This window comes from Polypterus senegalus, chromosome 5 (genome assembly GCF_016835505.1).
Source record: "Polypterus senegalus isolate Bchr_013 chromosome 5, ASM1683550v1, whole genome shotgun sequence".
In the NCBI taxonomy this organism is placed as follows: domain Eukaryota; kingdom Metazoa; phylum Chordata; class Cladistia; order Polypteriformes; family Polypteridae; genus Polypterus; species Polypterus senegalus.
The window spans coordinates 71,607,720-71,626,527 of NC_053158.1; the positions used below are offsets into that span (position 1 = coordinate 71,607,720).

An 18,808-nucleotide genomic window follows, 5' to 3' on the forward strand; every position below is an offset into this window, starting at 1 on the left:
TTGCATCTGAGTTATTTCATTTAAAATTCAATGTGGTAATGTACAGAACGAAAATTAGAAAATAGTTGTCTCTGTCCAAATATTTATGGACCTAACTGTATACCATGGTTGTGAAGGAATAACTTTTGACTTGAAAAAATACCAACCATATACTTTAAGAAACTGGCTCTGAAAGTATACAGGGGCAGGCTACACCTTACACACATTCTCCTCTGTTCTTAGATATGTTACCAGAAGCCATAGGTAAGGAAGTGGAAGACTATGCTATGGCATGCAGTGGTGTCAAATAACAGCAAAGGTGATTCTGACGTTACAGAATTGCTCCCTCCCTTTAACTTCACCACACAAACACGATGAGAATGTGCAAATTCCAAATTAGTAGTGAGTTAGTTCAAAAATAAAGCAAGGTGCTAAGCGCTTTGAGGGTATAGCACTAACCATCCTGTTTGTACACCCATCCATGCACTCATTTACAAAACCACTTAACTTAGTTAAAGGTCTTGGACACTTACTCAGCATTAATGATAGTTTTTCCTTCCTCTGAGGTATAAAACAAATAAATGCAAAGGTAATAACTCTTCCATTTCATACTGGATTCATTTAAAAACAATTTAATGAGGTAAACCATATGATCACATTTTGAAATAAAAGAGTGGCAAGCATTAACTAAGAATAGCTCACTACCTGACAATTTAGTCACCTTCAGCCTGCTTAACTGCTAACATTTTTTGTTATTTGTGGAAAGTAAATTGATTTATAGTATTTGCTCAGAAAAGGAAAATCTCTGAATGACAGATTTTTTATGACTGTTTAAACAGAACTGGTAAACCGTGACATAAGGATCAACTGCTATGAGTTAACTAGGCTGCAGCAAGGATTTGAAGTATCTAAATGCTAATTCATGCTTGATGCTTTTATAGAAATTGCTACCTACAATCAACAGAATAATTTCAATGCAAGGTCAGTGTAAAATGTAATGCTGCTAAAGAGAAAATGAAGTTCAGTGAGCACTAAGGCTCATGCAGGCTTCACCACACACTCTACTGGTTAGCATTTAATGATTTCAGAGTGAAGAATGAAAAACCCAGTTGGAAAGGCTTTTATTTAAAAGATTCCAATCATGGCAACTAAAGGTGCAGATAGAAAAATGAAAAAAATAACAACTGGCAGAGGAGGAGGAGGAGTAAGAAAAGCAATTAAGAGAACAATGGTCTTACTTTTAACATAGATAATGAGAGCACGTGGAATGTCTCTGGAAATATGCTGATGTGATGTATGCTTGTTTTATGAGTACAACTAGCCACACATATGCCTTCTTTACTGTTTAAGAGATTTTTTTTTCTCTAAGGTCACAAAAGAATTACACAAGGCAAACAACAAGATGCATACCTCAACCCTGTGTGCTCACTAATAGTAAGAGCTATAACCCAAAATCAGCTTTTCTGACAGCCATCATTAAAAAATAGAAGTGACAGGCAGACTTCCGATCTCAAAGGAATGGCTCACTTTTATCTTTTTTAAAGCAGGCAGTCACAGTCTCTTCTCACACCATGTTGTGTATCCTCTGGATGTATGGTAAAACCACCCTTTTTAACACACTGTTCATTTGCATACACTTTAAAAGATGGTAAACTAAATTGGTTCAGTCCTGCACTGTTTTTTTATCAAAGTGTGTTTAATGAAAATATGACCTGAAGCCTTCATTGTTGTCAATTTTTCAATAACTTTAAGCTATGAATTCTCTAACTCAATTAACCAATTCAAGCTCTTTGAGGCCATACAATGGCTTTTGTTGAAAAGATAAACCTAACCAAGAATTAAAGCATTATCAAATATAGAAACCTAGGAGCTTCATAACCCCATTCATTTGCTGAATTTCTTTGTGACATGCTTAAAGCATGAACCGTCATATGATCAAAAAATGTCTTTCAAACACTGTAAAAAATAAATCTTGCATGTGTGAAAAATAATAGATAATAATAATAGCTAACTATACGCAAAATAATCATTACTTTAATGAATAAAAATGGGTTTTACCCTTTTTGTTATTTAATTCTAATAAGAACAATGTTAACTTATTATTTTTCTTGAAATGTAAACATTTTTTATAACTTATTCTAAGTAAAAAATCTATACTGTGAAATGAACACATTTAAGTTAAGTTAAATTTAATGGCACTGCACTTCCTCTCACATCGATTTCTTGGTCATTACAGCAACGCATTCAGCTGTAACTTTTATCCATAATAACAGCTATTTTACTCCGAACGTGCAAGTATAAACCATATTAATTCCGTGATGAATAACTAGTACAGTATTTCATTTCACATAGTTACAGACGTAAGTAGTTGTTGTTTTCACAAAACCTTTGCCTTCTTGTGGGAAACATGGCGAGCAAGGTAGCGTCTTTTTAACAACCTACCTCGTTGGTTTGCTTTAAAAAGAAAGCAAATTTCTCAGATAGTTACGTATGATCATATATATTTTTATCATTTAAAACTACTGTTTTAAACAGAAAAAGAAAATGAGACTTTGAGAGAAGTTTGAGAACGATGTGGCGTTTGTCCTAAACTACGACCTGTAAACAACATAAAAAGACGTTTGCCTAACCATCACAGTATTATTTGACCTTATTTAATTAGTGTTCTGCAAAGATAATGTATTTTCTGGTTAATTTTTAACACTGTGATTTACTTAGCGATGCAAAAAAATGTGTGATTTCCTACGTCCTATTTTATTTCAGGTTTTTTGCTATCATATACTGAAAGGTAGTGGAAAAGGCGGCATTCATTTAACCGCATATACTGGCGTAAATGCAGGAAATGTTTGAAGAGCGGCATTTGCCGCAGGATTTCACTCTTTCACTCTCTATGTTTCCTTCCCATTTACCTTCCATTCCTGGAAACATTATTTGATTGAGATATACTTTTTGCGTAAGTTTAAAAAAAAAAAGAAAATTTGCATTGGCATTTGAATGACAGTAATTCAGTAAAAATTATCCTTAGACATTTGATTTAATTTTCAAATGTTTACCTTTGAAATATCAATCTGTTGTTGTGCCTATCTGGGTATGTTCAAATAAATAAAGATATATGGAATTTTAGCATGTATTTGTTATACAGTCATTCCTGTCCATCGTTGCATTATTACTAATTTTTTTTTGAGTAATTCAAATGAAAATCGGAGTAAAATAAAAATAATTAATTAAACTCATTTATTTTAGGTAAATTTGAGTAAATTAATAAATTAATTTTACTCAATAATACAGTATATTAAATCTTCTCAAAAATATTGCTTGTAATTTGCCTTTTTTTTAAGTACTTTTAACGCTTCATTTTTTACAGTGTAAGGAATGATGACAATATAGAGTTACCAATCGAAAGACCATGAAGGAAACCTACAAGAATATGGGCAGAATATGCAGGTGCTACACAGAAAGCATTCCAGCTGAAATCTCAACCAGAGGATTAAGGTTTTAAGAAAGTAGCATTATAAATAGCAATGACTAGCAATACTGCTCTTCAGAGTCCTGGGATGAGATTTTGGCACAGTCTGTATTGAGTTAGCATGCTTTTTCTGTGTCTATATGGGGAATTTTTTCCACATACTCTGGTTTTCCTCCTACATTACAAAATCATGTATGTTGAGTCAGCTGGTGGCCATAAACTGGATGGTGTGCATGTGAACTGAGTGCAAGAATGCACCTTGTGATAGGATTGCTCCCCTACTTAGGATGAATCTGTTTTGTATCCAAAAGCTGTCAAGATAGGTTTTGGACCCCTGCAAACCTTTAACTGAATGTAAGGGGTGGTTGAGGATGGAAGAATGGGCAGATGGATGAATATTTTAACATATTCAGAGTCATGGTGTGATAATACTTTTAGGTTGACACAACAATACTGTAAATAATCAAGTGGTTTTATTTGTGAGGACTAATTAGCAGCATGGCCCACTGTCAGATCTAAAAAGATATGGCCATGGTTAATTGAAAATCAAAATGGGAGGCTTCCATTCTGCTACTACCCTGCCCAATTGGCAGTCTTAACAGGGTTCTGCAGTACAAATTGGGAAGCATCACTACACTAAATTGATACTCCCTACAACACTGATGGGTATTTATAGCAGACAAAAACTAACCTGATAGAAGCTGGGCCAAAAGATACTGATGGCCATCTCCACTTCATTCCAGGTACCTGTTGTTGCTGCAGACATCTTCCAGACTGGATCACCAATAGGTTCATTGTTGGCCTTCACATATACATTAAGTTTGCCGGGGACTGAACCTTCTTTTCCAGATACATAGTAGCGAAAGATGACACAATGAGTATCATTTTCTTTCAAAGGTGGCATCAGAAGTTGTGCTTTCTGTCCTGCTGTTTTCCCAGAAGTATTCACCATCATAAAGCCTAAGCCTGTAGTGGATAAAAACAGACAAGAATATTAAAACTATGGTTATTTATAACTTATTTTTTTACAAATGTGTCTTTACAATCATTGTGTAAAGCCAATTACCATCTGTCAACCCATTTGTCTGATCATGTATTTATTATTTATTGCATTTACTTAATTCAAGTTTGCAGTTCATAGACAAAGGGTCTGAGTCAAAGGGTTTTGCCAAGCATGTGAACACCTGACAGAGCATTCACCTGATAGAGGGGAACCAGAGCCTATTCTAGCACAATCAGGTTTGAGGGAGGAAACAACCTTGGACTTGGTGCTGATGCACTGGATGACATACTCATAAATATGGGATCATTTTAAACTCCCCATGCAACCAAGCATGTACATCCAGTTAATAAAGTCACAGTACCTGAAGAAAAAATGCATGTAGATCCAGACAGAATGTGTAAACTGCACACAGACTGTGAATGGGTTGGACTTAAAACCTGAACCCTACTACTATGAAACAGCAACACTAAGAATTGAACATGCCACTGCTATATTAAGTTCCTTGGAGCACTTAGCAATACATCTACTGTACTGTTTTTAATACCTCACTGTTCTGTGTGCAGCTGCCAAAGACCACCACCTCCCTCCCAAATCCAATGTAGATCCAAGCAGACCATTAGCTTGCTTGTGCCAGAACATGGCCCTGCTTAGCGTTGGGGCATAGGGTGAAGCAATGATGCGACCGCCTCAAGAGGAACTCTTGTAAGGACAGCATTTTTCATTTTTATGCAACTGCATAATACTTCAGAAAAATGAGAGCTGAGTGTGAAACATAAGAATTACATAAACAGTTTTATTTATATACTACCTTTACAAAATTGTGAGAAATACTTAATCTGTAAAGCTTTCAAATTTTGCCTAATCTAGTTAGCATCCCTGTGTACTGCAAGCTTCCAAGAATCTAAAAATAGAATTTTATGTGTGTAGTGATTTGTCATTTTATAAAATTTTGTGAACCTCTGGAATTTTTTTGAGGTGTTAATCACATGTAGAATGTCTGTTTAAAATCTCTTGAGTTTGCACTTAAATAGGGAATGTGCCGTTTATGTTGCAAGTCTGAAACTGCCAAGGATGGGCAAAACAGTAGATGATTATTTCACGTTAAATTGCACAAAACATTTTTCACATTTTGTTTTCCAAAAATAATGTTATTTTAAATTTATTTATTTATTTATTCATTCATTCATTCATTCATTTATTATTTTGTCTGTTATTCAAAAGAGAGACTATTTTGACACAAAGCCTGTGTCACTGTATGCATTGTATGCAGATAAAGTGTGTTGTCTCATGTCTCAGATTGTGTTTGATCAGTTGTGGGGTTGTGTACCTTGCTTTAGGTGGTATTTTTTAAAGTACCAGCCCTAACCTATTAATTATCAACATACTGCAAAAGAAGTTACTGCACAATTTATAAAATAACTTTTTTTTTCTTTTAGTGGTTAATTTTTCCTATGCACAACATTAATCATGTTTTAAAGTTAGAATCACCTTCAAAATGATTGGTGCATCACACAGTAAGCTTTTGTTTATTACTGAAAGATGCAATATCAAATTATATTAGAATGTGTAGTTTTTGTTTCGAATTTCAGGACACAACCCATGATTTTTTTTTTAAACTAGAAATCCAAGAATATTTTAAAATTATGTATCACTTTATACATTTATTTTTGTTATGACTCATATAAGGTCCTGGAACAAAACAATGAAAGGTGACAGCTTCAAATTGCTTCATTGGTTGAATATGATACCTTGACAAGCTTAGCAAGTTACATTGTCTTCTTGTGCTCTATGCTCTCATGTTATACCCATTAGCTGTGTTTTAGTGTACACATAGCAAAGGGTATATTGGCACAGTATTTGGGACACTACACAAAATATAAGAAGGTGGAACACACAAGAAGCCCATGTTGCTACCTACACAGTTTTTATGTATACACCTTTCATTTTATTAAATTAGAGAGGTATACTGTACTTTGCTTTTAACTCATTTGATAACAAATATAATATTAACCTTTCTGAAATTGTTTATAAAGTTACTGTTTTATCACATTTGAACTGGATGATTTTGCTTCTAAGTGGCAGAGGTTTCCTTAAAGTTATACAAGTGACTAGCTACCCAAATATCACTTGACTGGTTGTTAAACTAGGTGTTTGAAAGCTGAAGTGTTTTAATAATCTCCACTTGCTACTGGGAATGAAGACACAGAAGTTTGATTGCAGGAGCCTGGAAGCAATGGACAAGTTACTCAACTAAAAATGAGCCTCCCTGAAACACTCTGTTCATCAACCGTGGGCGTTAGGCAGAACTGGTGAGTAGGTGAAACTGAACACAGCGAGGCAAGCGTGAAGTTCTGGAGGGATTGCAGTACAAGTATCTCAATGCTGACTCATGTGTTTTGCAAACAGCAACTGAAATGGTTACTGACAGTTAAAAGTGTTCCCAAAAGGGACTAAGTATGGGTCAAATGCAGACAGCCTCAATACAGTGTTTCTTAAAAATCATTTGAAAATACCTCTGAGCATTTCTAGTCATTTACTGAATGCCTCGATTGGCTTTAGAAGCCAATTGTTGCAACAAAGATGGTCATTATTAGCATTGTATATGTGCAATGTGCTACAATGCAGCACTCCTTTTACTATCTGTGTACTTAACATTAGCAGAGCCGTCTTATCTGTGAGGCACTTTAGATACTACGTGTATGAAAAAAGGAAACAAATCCTGGGCACACTCGCTCAGACCAGGTCAACTAACAGTATATCAATGTCTTTGAACTGAAGGAAGAACTAGAGAATTTGGAGGAAAAACCCACACAAATACCCATGTATATATACTGTATATATTGTCACACACAAGGGAAATGCTTATCCTTTTGGGTATATGAGTTTCCAAGGGAGAAGGAGATGAGAGTGGTGCAGTAAACTAACTACAGTAATCTCTACTTCCAAATCCAGCCGAGAGGACTCACACCAAGCAGAGAGGCCACAGCAACCAAGCCTCACCTATCTGCCAACATATTACAATTCTGTCACTATATAAGTGGAGAACAGCAGATGAAGGATTCCGTGACACTCATATTGGTGAGAGCCTGAGCATATATAGTATTCAAAATTGAAAAATAGATGGGTGTTTCTAAATCCCCTGTATAGTATACATAATCATGCAATCATTTCATTTGTATTATGCTATTCTTTATAAAGAAATGTAAAAATATAAATATGAACGAATGTGATCAGATTCAGGTGATGCAAAAATGCCTGAACAAACTTAGCAGTATGCCAGCTCCAACACAGGACCCACTCTAGACATTTTGCGGAAAAGAGGATGGTGGAAAAATTGGATGGCATCACAAACAATTCTGCCCATTCCCTCCAGGGGCTGCATTCTTGGAGTATTTTTAGCCACAGGCATATACATTCACGGTGTAATAAGAAGCACCTCTGGAGATCTTTCAGCCCGCTGCCATTAGGCACTTCAGTGCTTCTTCCCGATGTCCATTCCTTCACTTCAGCAACAAGCCACAGGAAAACAGTACAAACTTCAATTTACTATAGTTATTTTTAACATAATATTTATTGTGCTTCATGATTGTACTTGGGAGTTGATACCTTACGTTGTGCTAAGTTTTTATGATTTTTGTTCTGCTACAGTATGCATTTGAATTTCCACTTGGGGGGTAAATAAAGTATAATCTAATCAGAGTAAAGGTGAAACTAAAAGTAGTTCTTGCAAAACTACACATATTGCTGCTGGCAGTCACACACAGTACAGAAAAAAGCTTTGTTGTAGTACTGTAGCTTCTAAATGGAAAATCCAGCCAAATACCTTTTACCACACTTTACTTTTCTAGGAATGGAATTACCGCAAAGTGTATTCATTGCAAGTGCCACACTTACTGGTAACATTTAATGTAGACAGTTTTTTTACATTTAATGTTACAAAGTTCAAGTTTGTACTTTTAAAATTTTTGGATATTGGATATTTTTTCCATTGAACAAATCTACAAAAAATAAAAAAACACCAAATCCCATTACAATAACTCACTTAAAGTCAAGAACAATTTTGTGCCCCCTCTTGGCACAGAGCCAAGCAGTCTATTACCAATGTGAGTCACTTATTATTAGGCTTAAAAGTAAAAAAAAATATATATATATGACTCTTCAGCAGATCAGCATTCCTAAAGAAAAAAATTCAAAAGAAAATGCAGAAGGCTGAGAAGAATGACATTCATCTTTTCAGCTCCCATTCCACCAACATGCACAATCTGACAGCTGACTGCACAGACCTGCATGAGGAAAACAAACAACACTGTAGCCGATAGCGCTGAAATCTCACAGCTTGGCACAGGTTTATGAAAAGATCCTCTGACATATCAATAAGTCAGAAAATACGAGGCTTGCCTCTGAGGCCTTGTGTTAAAAGAGTAATTTGCTCCAATTCTGTACGTCTTCAGGCTGCTGATAACTAGCAAGAAAGATCTGTCATATTTAGAAAAGGTAAAGGAAAATGAAAATAGTGTGCAGTTCAAAGTTCTATCTGTTTGAGATCCAACCACACAAAAGCAGCAGGGTGTCTTGGGGAGTTATAAATTGGGTGTGTGCTTAGCTCAGAGGCAGGAGTAATTGGCTGCTGGGTCAATTTATGATGCTAGATTGTCTGACTAGAGGCATGGCACAGAGCAATATTCTCGAGGACTTAGTCCTATTTGTGAAATCAGAAAGTGATTATGAAGTTTACCAATGGTTTTAATCTCTTTTTTGGTGTGGAAAATTTAAAGCTACTGATGCTTCAGTGGAAAAACATATGAAGCAGGAACCCTATCTATAAAGGATATATCCGAAATGTAGAACAAATGTACAATCATTCTTCAAACCCACTCCTGAAGACTGCACTGGTCACTCTCATATGGGCATACATGAATGAGTTTACATCTCTATACTATAAAGAGACAGTGAGTGAGAGGTGGAAACCTATGGAGGTGAACTCAGCACAAAAGGCCATAAGGTTCAACATGATGACTGTACCATAGCTGTTCCCTCCATCCCCAGCCCTTTGACACACGGAATTAAAGATGACACAACCCTGCATTTTTTGCACTTTTCTTTTACTACAGACAACTCAGAAAAACATTACAGAAATCATCTTACCTAATTGGCTCCAGCAGACCCCCGTGACCCTGTAGTTAGGATATAGAGGGTTGGATAATGGATGGATGGATCTTACCTACTATTTTTGAATTCTTGCAACCACAGTCTCTCTCTCTACTGTCACCTTCCTTAACCTAATTGAACAATCCCATGGTCTTGTTCACTTTATATGACGCAGAGAAATTTAGAATCACTGGGCTCACGATTGTCAAATATGATTTGTACAAACAGATAAATTACACTGGACCAATTTTTGGAATGCTTATAATGCACCATTAATAACATCAAATGATTTTGAGGATTACATGATTAAAGGTGATTACATGTCATTCACAGAGGTCGTGTTGAATTAACAGCAACTGCAACTGTTCATGCTGTTCAAATAATGGAATTCACAGGGCCATGTGAGATCTAATAGGTGAAGCCTGCAAATGGTAAGTGAAGAAAACAGGACAGAGCTCCTTGTGTTTAGTAAACATGTCAATTATGAACTCCATGAAGATAAAGAAAATACAAACACTACATACATACATTCAAGCATTTATTTTACTAAATTTCTTATTTCTTAGTGGGGTTCATGGGTAGCTGGCAAAAGGCAACACGAGTCAAAAGTGACAGGCACACTTGCTAATATTGGACAAATTTCACTGCAATTTGTCCTCCTATCTCCAGAGAACATGGGGACCAATAAAACTCCACATAAACAGTAACTAAGCCAAGGTTCCAAGTCGAAAACCTGTAGCTAAGTGGCAACAACAGCTAATATTAATTTATCATTTATTATTAAATAATTAATATTATTTAATTTATTAATTTAACAGCTAATTAATTAATTAATAATTTGTGAATTTCCCCTTGGGATTAATAAAGTATCTATCTATCTATCTATCTATCTAATACAGCACCACTGTGCCTATCAGCATAAAGTATAAGAACTTTTCCCACTGGATTTGAGTGGTGACTGACACACATGCCTCTATAAATAATGTGCCATCACATTCTTAGACCCCTCAATCCAATTCATGTTCACAAGGAAGCCTAAAGACTTTTCCAGCAACTTTGAGATCAAGGAAAGAAGCAGGCTTTTACATGAAATCAATCCATTAGAAAATCATAACTAGCTTGTATATTGTTCTGAGCTATTCACTTGTAGCGATCAATTTTTCAACCCTCTCCTTTAGCAGTAGGGTGTTGTAACTTGTTTGCCATTATGGATGCAATGAGAAGTCAAGCAAAATGATAACTTTTATTGGCTAACTAAAAAGATTACAATATGCACGCTTTCGAGGCTTTTTGGGGCCTGAGCTGCCTCGAAAGCTTGCATATTGCAATCTTTTTAGTTAGCTTTTTAGTTGACTTTTCCTATTATGCCATTTGCAATTTATAGGTTTATAGGGTTATTATCATCATGTGTACAGAGTACAATGCAATTTTTACTTGCATATGTTCTCCAACATCATGATTAGTAATTATAACTACCTTACCTCAACACTTCTGTCTTTCTTATCTGAAAAATCTCAAAATACCCATTACATATATTATCTGAGTTTGTGTGATTTATGTTCTTTGCACAATTTTCTTCAAAACTGAATGTTTAGGTGTAATAAGACATTATTTTCAGTGCTACCTAAACTCAGAATTATTGCCTTTTGCAGTCAAATAATCAAGAATTTCTGTATGTACAATCATAAGGTGCTTCATTGAGTGAACAACATAATAACATGATTGGAAAAAAACAAAATCAAAACATTAAAAACTGAATCTGTCAGTTTTGCATTAGACTGCAAGGGCTGTACTAGACTTTCTTTTAGAAAGTACAATTATAGATGCTTTAAATGCTCTGTCTGGAATCCAGGCTTGTTCTGATTATAATCATTGTCTTACATTTAATGTCTTGGCACAGACAATTCTGGATGTGGGTTATAAAGATCCAGTTTAAAACAGCTGAGTTTGCCCAGTGAAGCAACAGAAATGCTGCGTGCCAGGAAGCCAGCTATTAGTAAATTAGAATGATAGAAAAGAAGCAGATGAGGCAGCAGACAAGCAGTGGTTCATGTCAAACTTACAATAAGAGTGTCACAGAATGGTGCCCGCTAGATTATTCATACAGCTCAGTGCCTCCTGTAAATGAAATGGTGCACTTCCAGAATATTTTGAAGTGATGGTCTTATTTGCCTTCGGCGCCGAGTCTCCAGACTGCCGACTACTGTACAACTAACTGTGCCTCTTTACATCTAATGTTAAAATGCAGTGCATTTCCATGATAAACTCATCCATCTATTTATCATTCATTTGGGGATTGCACGGAGGTGGAATCTACTCCCAGTACATCCCAGGAACAAACTTAGGTTAGAAGTTAGTCCGTCACACAAATCAGGACAAATTTTGTTCATTAACCTAACAGAAATATTTCAGACGTGGGAAGAAAAGTGGAGCGTTTAGACACTGGGAGAACTTGTAAACCCCACACAAAAAGTAACCAGGCTGGGATCTAAACTCAGATTTTTTGAGCCGTGAGACCATATCTTTCCAAAATGGCATACAAGGATAATTATAATTGCTTAAAGCAAAAGCAAAACCCAAACCTTTATTTTCTGGTGTCCCTAAAGGGTTGAACCATTCAGGCCTTATGTCTAACCATATCATATGTCAGGCACATGCAATTGGCAGGCAGCTTAAGGGTTCTAGTGATTGTAGTTACCCACCGAACCAGGGGACAGCACTGTGTGTTAATTTCTTCCTCCCTCTGCAGAACAGAAGAATGACAGCTGTTCCACCTCTGACTCCATTGTCCGCCCTCCTGGACTCACCCCTTTCTGCCTGGAACTCATATGACCAGCAGTTTGATCATTTATGAGTCATTCATAATTGGACTCAAATCTGAAAAGACGTCTACTTTATCATTGTAAAACGATTATTTCCTTTCAGATTTATTTTGATTGTACAGGGTCATGGACATGCACCAAACCTTTTTCTGTGTCTGCTTTTTGTTTTACACATGATAAGACAAGGAAAGTGACAATTCATTGCAGGTCACATTTATGTACACACTCATCCATAAAAAGGCCAAATTAGAATCATAAATAAGCTGACCTGCATGTCTTTGGGATGTCATAGGAAACTGGAGTACACAGAGAAAACCAATGTCAACAGAAGAAGAATGTTCAAAGGCCACACAAAATCAAGATGATAAGACTGTGAGGCTGCAGCATAAACCATTGCCATGATTTGGTTGGCGACTTTAGTTTTGGTTAACTATTCCTTGGTCTTTTAAATGTTTTCGAAAATTGATTCTAGGATTCCTAAGACCCGAGAATTAAGTTGCTATATCTATTTTATTTTAGATTTATTTTAACAATGTTGAATTACATTCTCCCAAGGTAGAGTATTCTTTTCTTATTTTTACTGACAGTTGCTATGCAGTTACCAGGCAAGATCACTGAAAGTATTTGACACGTGACATAGTCAACAGGACTGTGTAAAGGTCAGCGTGTGCATTCCACCAATTGTCTAAGATTTCCGATCACATTAAAATATTTAGGTCAAGGTTTCTCACCTGGCTGTATGTACTTTTTTTCACTTTTGGGTTATTGTTTTATATTAATTTTACTTTCATTTATTATGTGCTTTGCTCTCTATAACTGTGCTATGTTCCATAAGTTTTGTGGGTGATCTCCAAGGGTCTCTGTCACAATTCCTATGAGATTGACAAGCATATCAGCATAGCTCTGACAGTTTTTCAAACGTTGTAACTGTGGTGAAGTGGGAGCAAACTTGCTTTGATTCACTAAATTGTCTACATTCTCAGGTCTATTATGGACATAAGCTCTGACCAGTTACCTAAATAATGAGATTACAACTACAATGGGAGGAAGTTGATGAGAGTTTAGGTACGTAGTGAGCATCCATACCCGAGACAGGCTTTCCACAGGATATGTTTCTGAGGATGATTCAGGGCATGTTGGATGGGCACCTGGGACTTTCAAAATATGAAAAACTATAGCTGGAGACAGTAGTGGAGGCCTGGAATGTTCAGCATGGCATGCTGTCACCGCAATTTTCACAAAGAAATGCAGATTAAAAGTGAGTTAATAAGATAACATTTTAATTAAAACGGTCTAAAGCAAATGTGAACTTTCTTGCATCTTCTAAACCCATTGGAAGAAAGTGACAGCCATTAATCTGTCTATTTCATATGCTTTCAGCTAGTGGCTGGTCATCAGTTCTATCAGTGTGTTAGAGTGGAAAGCAAGTTAGAAGTGAAATGACAAAAAATGAACTTGCATTCATTCAGTTAAGAACCAGCAAGGAAAAAAGCTAAAAGTTTGCAAAGATAAATTAACAAAAGTAAGTGCAGGGTATGTCCTCATAAGCAGATGTGTGATGCATTAAAAATCTCCTGGGGTGTCCAAGTACCACTACTCAAAATCATGTTCAGTAACAAAGACGATGTGACAACAGGGAAACCTGTCAGTAATTAGTAGTTATTAACTGTAGGAAATAAATACATCAACACGTTCTAACAAACATGGAATTGCACATCACCTAAATAGAAAATGAACACAGCCTCCACAAATTAAAAATAAGGCCAATGGTGTATGCTATGACAAAACTACTTACACTTGAAGCAGTCCAAAGCAAGTCTTGTTTGTTGCTATATTTCATACCTCTCTGTCCATTAGTTTTATTTGGAACCAGTTTTATATGGAATTTAAAGACAGCAGAAGACTAGAAAATATTATCCTGAGTATGGGCCTTCTAGTGTCTAGACCATGGCTCTCTAACTCTGGTCCTGAAGCTTTAATATGGCTGAAGGTTTCTATTCTAACAATTTTCTTAATTAGTGACCAATTTTTGCTGCAAATAAACTTATTTTCTTTTCATTTTAACTGACTTATTTTTAAGGCTCAATTCTTTGAATTGTTCCATTTTTTACTTAAATGGCACCTAAACAGAAAAAATGTAAACTGAGCCAACAGCTAAGTCAGGGCTTCAAACTGCAACCAACTTCACTCCAACCAGTTACTAAATTCGAAGATGATTCTTACTGTTAATTAAACCTGTTATTTAATTCCAAGGATTGTTGGTGCTCTTATTCTGCCACAACAAACATTTTTAAAACTGTTAATTTTTTCCTAAGAACACCATCAAAATGTTTTCTGGACTTGAGTAGATCAACATTACTTAGACCTTCACTTTTCCTTATTTACAAATATTTTATAATGGTCAAAGGTTGCTAGTCATGTTTTGGCTATTTTCTATCTCATTTATTGTTTGGCTGTTTGCTAATTAAAAAATAATGAAAAGGTCCGAGTCACAAATAGAAAGTCAAGTAAAATTAATGAAAAAAGTTAACTAGCAGCAAAGGCCAGCCACTAATTAAGAGATGGGGTAGAATGAAAACCTGCAGCCATGTAACATTACATGATCATAACTGGAGACTCTTGGACTAGACCCACTTGAAATAATAACACTGATAAGATTAGGCATTACTCTACTATCACAATTGCATATGATGAGTTCAATGTCAACCAAGTTCAAATTTCAGGGCCTACATGCAGATGCTTACATTTCATGTTTAGGTCCAAAAGTGTTTGCATAATTGCATAACAACACTTTTTATGTGGCCACCAATGACCCACATCATAGTCAAGCTCAGCTGGCATAATTCCAGTTTATTTAAGTCGGCAGAACAAGGTTAACCTCTGTATCAGCAATAACAGCCATTCTATGCATGTTTACTTTACAGATAAATGAACAGCATACAAGTCTGAGCAGACCAGCTGAAGCCAAAAAAAGCTCACAGTGTTACTAGGAAACAACATTATTATAATGCTGTTATCCGCTTCACATCAATAGCCTGCACTGTTCCCTAACCCTGAAATACAAAAGACAATACGATATATAATTTACGCTTTTCTGTTCTTGAAAAAGCATTGCAATTACTTGCAAATTTATTTTTAAATATAAAAATATTAACAGAATTCCTTAAAACACATTTTTTCCAAGGGAAAAGGTTTACCAACTAAAGTTGTCCCAGAAACTACAGTGTTTAAGGCTATTATTTCAAATGCAAGATTCAGAAAAAATATTACAGCTGGGTTACAACTGCATGTCAAGTAGCATTTGTGTTTAAAATTCTAAAATGTGTCTAATTTTCACATGCTAAAGGACATACTGTGCATTTCTGGTCAAAAACTTCCTTTCTTGCTTTCTTTCTTTTATGCCCACATGCTAACAATTAAACACAGCTTGACCGGAACATGAACTGAACTAAGTCAAAAGCTTTAGTGATATTATCCACTTAGATGCACCATTAATGTTTGTGCATGTACAATAGTTTGTCCTGCAGTGCAGTAGTGACCTATCCAAAGATGATTATTGCCTTGTGCCAATGCTGCTAGAACAGGTTTCAGCTCACCATAACCCATTTAGTCAAAATGGGTTTAGTAAATGTAAACATGAATAATAATACTTAAAAATAATTTGATCTCAAAAGATAAGGTTTAAGGCAATAGGTACTAGTTTGGGGATAGGTTTAATAAATATATTGTGAAAATTGGTGCATCTGCGGTGGGTTGGCACCCTGCCCGGGATTGGTTCCTGCTTTGTGCCCTGTGTTGGCTGGGATTGGCTCCAGCAAACCCCGTGACCCTGTGTTCGGATTCAGCGGGTTGGAAAATGGATGGATGGATGGAAATTGGTGCATTGAAATTGACCAGATTTGGCTTTTTAAAAAGGATTAGAAGAACTGATAATCGGATACTAATCTCTTGGGGCCTCATGTATAAACAGATTTCGCGGTTCAGAAACAGTTTCATCCCAAGAACTATATATGCACGCAAGAAGTCCTTCAAGTGCTCCTGGTAGAACTGTTCGTACTTATAAGTACAATTACCTCACTGTAAACAGGGACAGGCATAATCAAAGGCAGAAACTAGTGTTAATTCTGACAATACATTTTGATTTAGCTTTAATCTTAGTCTTCTGACTAAATTGCATTTTAGTTTTAGTCACATTTTAGTCATTTAATTATTATTACTTTAAGTCTAGTTTTAATTGAAAAATGTAAATTAATTTTAGTTGAGAAAAAGTAAACTGGTTTTAGTTGGCTAAAAGTAAAAGTAAATTAGTCAAACAGTCAAAATCAGTTAGATACATTTTTGCACATATGAATATGCACAGAATATACTGTTCCCCTAAGCTATTACATATATATTAATATGCACAATAATGAGCCAAACCACATGTAGTGATTACTGCACATAAAATGATGAGTAGGTGTAGAAAGGATTTACTTCAAAAGATCTTGGTCAGATAATGGCAGCTCTGGTCCGTCATTAATTTTCTGACCCTCAACACACCTTAGTTATGCTGCTATAAGATTTTACCAAGACAAAAATGTGTACTTTCAGTATGTATAAGACATATGTAAATATTAGTATTCAGCAGTGAAGCAATGATGCTTTGCTGTATCGTACATGTATATATTATATAAATTGGGATACAAAATCCTAAACACATTTTGTTAGTAGTAACAAATGGAGCATTTCATTTCATCAATGATGGTGACAAGCCAAATAGCCACTTCATCTGAAACTTGCCTGAATTTTTAATTGTTACGACTGTTGTTGTCACTGCCACTGTGCCTATATGTGCAAGTGGATGTATGCGAGGTGGTTTCACCTGCAAATCTGAACTGTACTTACAAAATGGATGGATGTGTGGACAAATGTGTAGATGTGCTCATTACAATCAAGGAACGAATGAGAAGCTTCCATTTCTTTATCGGAACTGTATAGGACACCGTATTAAAAGCGATTAATCATACCGTCAATTCATCTGTTGTAACAAATGTGTGACACTACAAGCTTAAACAGTTACAACTCACATCTGAGGCTGAGGTCATCTGATTGCACACTCAAAGCTGCAGAAATCTGTTTCTTAAATAACTCGTAAAGGGATAAAACTTGCAATAAAAAAAGCTTATGGGTGTCTTTGTGTTGGCTTTATTTTTCCATTAATAAGCATGTTTTCCAAAATGCACACGCAGAAATTCTCAAACACGCAGCACTGCCATTGTTCATCTTTTCAATGTGTTCATGCGTTGCTGTATTATCACCACTGTTCAGCCTTTTTCAAATGTAGCTTTTACTGACAATTTTTCTCACATATAATTGTGCCATTCAAGGTGATTCGAACATTTGCAGACACACAAGAGTGCAGTAACGGCCTTACTATCAATGTGAAATCTCAACTAGCAGCACACCTAAAATAAACCGACGCACTTGACACGTTAGTATTAGTAAAGTGAAATAATGCCAGAACTAACGGTATTGGCATCAGGCAAGTCGCCACCTTGATAACATTACATACCTTGGCATGAATCTCAGGATGGTGCGCCTCTAGACCCCTCTTCAAGTTTGTGGTGTTCTTTACTTTGAGCTTCATGTTACATGGCTTACACAGGTATTTACCTTTATCAGTGCTGTAATTAAAGTTGGTCCATATGTCTGACTGCTTTTTTTGCCCGAGAATCACAATGGCCAATATAGCAAACTGAAGTGGAGCAAGATTCTGGCTGGCAGAATGATTTTCTGATAGTGCCCAAACTAGTGTTATCCAATTACAAGCATACATAAAAGTTTTTTTAAATCGAACCACTATATTCATGGTCATTATTTGTTGGTGGACCATGTCATGTTTGACGAAGATCTGCAAAAAGTTTCACATCACTCATTTTTCAGTTGTCTGTTTGTAAGATTTTAATTTTGTTAGTTTTCATCAACTATGATTTTAAAACCAATTGTCTTAGTTTTCGTCATGAATGGCACATTTTAGTTATTCATTCGTTTTTGTTCAGTTTGTGTCACAGAAAAAATGTTGAAGAGTATTTTTCGTTTTTTGTTTTTATCAACAAAATGAACACTGGCAGAAATAGGTCTGAAGCAAGTAAGTCATAATGTTATTTCCTTTGGGGGCAAACTGAAACTCACGAATCAGAAACCTCTTAGTGCTACATCTAAAGCCATCTATTTCTCTTGTTTATTTTCCCTATAAAGGATTTTCTTTCCCTAATCCTTTCTGTGCATTTTATAAATCCCTTTTACTTTCAATAATTCTCAGATCTATAATCGCAGTCATCACTTTACTCAACAAGGTGGCATCCATTAACAGATAGTAAGAAGAAATGGACAATTAAGTAAAAACGCTGA

The 18,808-nt window shown here is 35.8% G+C and overlaps 1 protein-coding gene across 11 annotated transcripts in view; it reads right to left on the minus strand.

Moving 5' to 3' along the window:
- The window catches only part of ptprma (protein tyrosine phosphatase receptor type Ma), an 815,060-nt gene that overhangs the window by 538,061 nt on the left and 258,191 nt on the right, over positions 1 to 18,808 (minus strand). For all 11 annotated transcript variants that reach the window (XM_039754798.1, XM_039754797.1, XM_039754796.1 and 8 more), the window contains exon 3: positions 4,137 to 4,411. In XM_039754798.1, coding sequence (XP_039610732.1) covers positions 4,137 to 4,411 — 275 coding nt within the window. The remainder of the gene's footprint in view (positions 1 to 4,136; positions 4,412 to 18,808) is intronic.